The sequence below is a fragment of the Odontomachus brunneus genome, unplaced genomic scaffold, assembly GCF_010583005.1.
Source record: "Odontomachus brunneus isolate Ranch 3 - 2012 unplaced genomic scaffold, Obru_v1 Obru_scaffold_006, whole genome shotgun sequence".
NCBI lineage: Eukaryota > Metazoa > Arthropoda > Insecta > Hymenoptera > Formicidae > Odontomachus > Odontomachus brunneus.
Genome location: NW_022639456.1, coordinates 3,401,231 through 3,407,007, shown reverse-complemented (window position 1 = coordinate 3,407,007; position 5,777 = coordinate 3,401,231). Strand labels below are relative to the sequence as shown.

The following is a 5,777-nucleotide window of genomic DNA, read 5'->3' as shown; positions in this document are numbered from 1 at the left end:
AGATGTCTGGGCGACGGCGGAGATAGGAGAGCAAGAGGAAACCTACCGCTGTAACATAAAGCAGCCATGGTAATCGTCGCGCGTTTTCCTTGTTAGAGGAGATATGTGGGGGATGGGAGGGAGCGCGTCGATGAGCGCGTGTTTAACGTGGACGGCTGGAGCAGGCCGACGATTCCGACACGATCGTTCTCCCGTGGCGCCGACGTGGTGGCCCCGGTGGCTCGACGTGCGACGATGAAGAGAACGCGTCCTCCCACGTGTCTTGCGAATAGTGCAACACTCAACGTCTTTTGACCAGTTTCTGGGAGTTGACGATGATCTCTCGATTCCACGTGTAGCGATATGCGAACTGCATGCTATTATATAACATTAGCACGCTCCACCATCGAGACGCCGGATCGTTTGCTTGGATAGACTCTCGAGATGCCAGTATTGTCGAGTTACCGGCGCGTCCGCCTTCGCCTTCGCTCTCTCCTCAGGCTACCGTATGTGCCATTCGAATTCGAATCGATGCGCGCCACTCGACCCAGGCGTCCGTATGTTTCCTCTTTGTCGCTCTTACACTGCCTCCCGACACAAGCGATGTTCACGGCTTGCAAACTCGCGCAGAATTCTGATGTCCCACTGTGGACGAATGCTTCAGACAGACTATGCAGACCTTGAGCTCTTCTCAAGATTCTCTCCTCTCGGGTTTCCTTCACCACCGATTATCACCTTCATAACACGTGCTCGCTCGTACTTCGGAAGAGTCACTATCTGCCGCACAGTATCCCTTGATCTTCCGACAAAGTGAGAATGTTCCAAACTGTTCTGGTACTACAGCGAGACAGACTCGCGGCTCTCACATCGCAGATTGGAGTTTCGCTTATCGCGAGATGACGGACGAGACGGGGATACTTATCGTTACTTATCTTCTGAAATGGATTGATGACAGTTCGGATGAAAGCCAGGCGAAATACAAGATTTTTGACAAATCTACGCGGATGTTATTGAAGTGCGCATGGAAGAGAACGGAGCCGATCCGCGATATTTGGACACTGACGACGAGCACGACGTCTTTGCTCCGTGTGGCCTGCTGACGGCGAACAATTAGATACTAATGTAGCGCGACTGCTTGGCGAATGGCGATCGTTTAAATCGCACTTGGCTGGCCTGTATACCGCCGCGAAACCACTCCTGCTTATCTTTGGACTTTCCCCTCTGTCGCCCCTACTCCCTTCTCGCGATCTCTCGCCGCTGACACCACATCGCCCCTCTGTCGGCCTCCAAACTCGAGCAATTTGCGTAGAGGTTAACCAGTTTGTCCCACTCTCTTTTTCCAGAAAAAAGGAGAGGAGAACGCGGGAACGGCGACGAGGGAGAGACAGCAAGAGAGAAATCTCGCACCAAGTAGCGGCGGTAGCGGCAAGAAAGAACGAAAGCGATACAGGCGGGTATACGATGCGAAATCTAACAAAAATACCAGTTTTCGCATTTTTTTTCTGCTTCCTTACCCGGCGCGGAAAAAAAAATGCGAAAAGTAGGCGATTCTTAGTTATAATGCATTCACGCGTGCCTGTCGTTCGTGTCCTTTACTCCCGCTCTCGTTCTTGATCATATTTGCACGCGCGTGCATGCGAGGAGATTGCGAAGTATCTCTCCTCGACGGCATAATGCAACGCAATGCAATGCTCGCTTACTTGCTCGCTCGTTTGTTCTGGCGACTCGCTCGCTTCGGGACCGAGATACTGTATCGTTGATTTACGATGACGCGGCTGTCCCGCGCTGAATTGCATTTGTAATAGCGCCGCTTAATGCTACCGACGTGATTGAGACTTCTCCTGCTGTCAGACGTGATAAAACGTCGAGCATGACACATAATTGAAAACTTGCGAGTTTACACGACTCACTTACACGGAAAATTTTATAATAAAAATTGCTATAGGGCTTTGTGACCGAATAGATCCACATTCTGCAATAATTCGCTATCCTTTCATTTCATATGCGTTATTCATATTTTGAGAAACTCTGAAATGTACTATTAAAACACTTTTTGTATTTCTAGAGAAATCTGCTATGTTTCTAACGAAATTTACTATGTTCCTTAGCAAAATAGATCTTACTATCTATTCCGGGACTAATAAAAATATAGTAGAATTAAAACGAATTTATATGAAGGAAAACTGTAATTTTCTCTCACTGTATATGCGCACAAGTTTTTCGCAGCAGCCCATCTTCACAATTGTCACATCACAATTGTCGTCTCATTTCGATCTTACTCACATATCAAAGTATATATCCATAAAGTAACACTTGCAACCGATTAAACAAATTTGTAAAATATTCTGTTCACTCTCCTTTTGTTCTAACAATCAATAGTTTGTCGTAAATTAACGTGAAATACAATTTATCTTTTAACCTATTTCTCCACCTATTTCTATTCATTTATTAATTTACAATAAATTATTGATTGTTAAAATAAAAGGGAAGTGCACAGAATATCTTACAAATTCGATTAATTGGTTGCAAGTGTTACTTTATGGATATATATTTTTATTGTAACGTATTTTGCAAGAATTTGTAGCATGCATTTTCTCGCTTCTGACGTCATTAAAAAAGAGATAAACAATGCGAGAGGCTAAGAGCTTTAATTGATGACAAAAGAAAATTGTATTATTTACAGATTATTTTACACCTGCTTGATCGATTATTTTGCGAGAATTTTGAACGAGCATTATCTCGTTTTTGATGTTGTCAATTCAGAAATTTTAAGATTTAAGAACTGTAAATAAATGCGTTTAAATTATAAACGTTTAAAAATCTATATAAACGCTACTATGGACGTGTTAAAAAAAAGCTTTGATCTAAAAAAATCTAAAATTATAAAAATCTTAAGTAAAAAAAAATATTTATCCTAAGTAAAAAAATATTTATCTTAAGTAAAAAAATTTATATCAAAAGATATGCGCCTGTTGCAATTTTTTGAACGAATAGAAATCCGAAATCAGTCTTTCGTTTGAATTAACATGCAATATTACTCATTTATATGTATTCAAACTAACTTAAACATTAGCGGACACTAACTGTTAGTAATGGTTAAATTATTAATTTTAAAGTTATTAATGCATTAAAATTAGTTAATTAGTAATGTTAGTAATTTTAGTAATTAGTAATTTTAATAATATAAATACTAATTCAAACACACACATGTATAGCATTAATTGTTAGTAGAAAATAAATAAGAGTCGTTACCTGATTTAATCCATTTCTCCTCTATTTTTTCTAATGTTTCTAATGTTTCTTGGATTAATTTTGCTCTATTGTTGGATCGGTTGTCATGTTCCGCAGCATTATTAGAAACTAAAGGCGTATCATCGAATAAGAACCAATCCTCGTTAAATTCTGATAACGATGCCCCACTGGGGGACTCCGGCTCGGTCTTCCACTCCTGCATCTCCTGATCTTGATTGAATGCCATCTTCGACGCGAATCCAACGATGTGTTAGTAGCGAATGATGAAGAGAAATTTTTGTTGGCTTGATGTAGCTCACAACGAGCGCCATATTGATACTAAAATTAATAAACATTTCATATTAGTAAAAAAACAATTATATGAAAAAAGTGGATTAAATTAATATTTTGGACAAAACAGTAAACATTTATTCAACCTTTTAGTTGCAAAAGTATCTGTATGTAAATACCTCAATACTTAAACATTTTTACAGTTTGAGGGCCCTGGGTCATTTGTATGTATGAATTCAAGAAGTTTTTGTGAAATATTTTAATAAAGAAATAAGACATATATTTTTGACATTTTCATTATGTTGCTTAGATAATAGTTCTTCAGAGAATGTTTTAGAGACATTCTCAGAATATCTTTAGTATGTCTTGTGGAGATTTATGCTGTTTGAATGTTGATATGTTTTGAGAAAGTTGAAACATGATTTTTTCATGATTAGAATTCACACATTGGTTGGAATTTACATTTTAAGTTACATATGATGCGGTCCAACATACTCTTCAGTAAATATAAAAGTTCACTACAAATAGCTATATCATGCACACCAGCAAGATACGAGCATGTTGCGCCACACCCTGTAACTCATATGCGAGTTTTAATTATGAAAAAGGATCATATAAGTTTTTCAAAACACAATTAAAAACGCATAATCTACTGTAACCTAATAATTTACAATAAATAATGGCTACATTCCAAAATTTATTGCCAGTACTGGAAATCTGTAGCTTATATTATATATATTATAAATTTTCAGTACTAGCAGTGTGAATTTCGGAACATAGCTAAAATTATGCGAAAAAAATAAGTTAAAAAGTCTACAGGTTAGAGTGACATTGTATATCATTACACACACGATAATCAATGAAAAATTATTGATTATTACAGGAAAAGGAAAATGTTGGGACTATTTTACGGATTTGCTCGATCAATTGCAAGTATCGCTTTACGGATGTATTTTTTTATTTAAGTGTATTTCTTAAGAATTTTTAGCATGTGTTTGCTCGTTTCTAATCTCATTAAAAAAAGATGACTCGTGTGGGGTTGCTAATCCCCCATCGGACGCCTCCCCATGTGGCGGATTGGGGAATATTCGTCAGTTTTGCTGAAGGGTACCGGGGAAATAAAATAGCCTGGGGTGGACCAAAATTAGCAACTAGAGTAATGGATAAAACAAAATTTGGATATACTAGACTATCCAGACCGGGTTACAGCCTGGAAAATCCATCCTCAAATGAAACAGGCCGAGTGAAGCCAATAAGTCTACTTGTACTTATGTATTAGAAGATCCTTTAGAAGATCTTCATTGGAAGGATCTTCTAATTTATATTAATATCGATTAGTTAAGATACCCTGTGTTATGCAAGAGAAATTGCTAGATAAGCCAATAGCTTAGCCGATAGTTATTAGATATAAATCATATTTATTAGATATAATTTGGTGAGAAAAAAAGAGATAAATGATGCGAGTGTTCATACAATAAGCAAAAAATCATTGATAGAACGTAATCCCAACGATATTCAATAACATATAACGTTTTTTAATATGTAGTTTTTAACGTTGTATTAAAATTATTGCGAATTACTTTGACACTTTAATATTTCTAAAACATTTTTATAATATTTAAAGGAATCATACCCAACAAACACAGATATATAACAGTTAAATTGCCGTAATGAAACGGAATGTAATATGCAATATAACTTGTATATAGTAGGTTTTATAGACGTTCGTTGTAATTTCCTACTCACACGTGTTACAGTTATATAACGTGAATATAACATAAAAGTAACATGTGACTAAAAAGTTATATAAGAGTTATATGTTATTTGTTAGCACATTACACATATATTTTTTTGTTGAATTCCAACGATTTATTCATTAGTATGGTTTAGATAAGTGATAATGTATAATTATTTTGTCTAAATAATAAAAAAAAACTGACATTTCATATTCCGTATTATTTCAATTATTCGTGAAACTCGCGTGAATTCGCGTGAACCCATTTTTAGATCATGTTGTTCAATGCTTAACTTCAACGATCGTCCGGGAACTGGTGATACCGATGCGCCGTAACGATATCTTGATAGATAATATTTACAATATATTCTGATATCGTTCAAAAAAATGTTATGACATATTTGTTGGTAAATGTTTGACACGACAATCACAATGCGATTAATATTGATACAATGTTGTATCAGTAATCAAATTTTAACCTACAACGTGCTCGCAAAAGAGAAAGAATATTCCTTCTTTCTCTCTCACAATACTTTGACAG

General features: G+C 36.8%; 1 protein-coding gene across 2 annotated transcripts in view; it reads right to left on the bottom strand.

The window, feature by feature from the left end:
- LOC116851850 (activating transcription factor of chaperone) overlaps positions 1-5,777 on the bottom strand; it is a 36,755-nt gene that overhangs the window by 8,360 nt on the left and 22,618 nt on the right. The window contains exon 2 of one of the 2 annotated variants that reach the window (XM_032831690.1): positions 3,232-3,549. In XM_032831690.1, coding sequence (XP_032687581.1) covers positions 3,232-3,457 — 226 coding nt within the window. In that variant the 5' untranslated portion in view covers positions 3,458-3,549. Of the gene's footprint in view, positions 1-46; positions 1,157-3,231; positions 3,550-5,777 lie in introns of those variants that run through there. The other variant, XM_032831696.1, reaches the window with a different exon arrangement.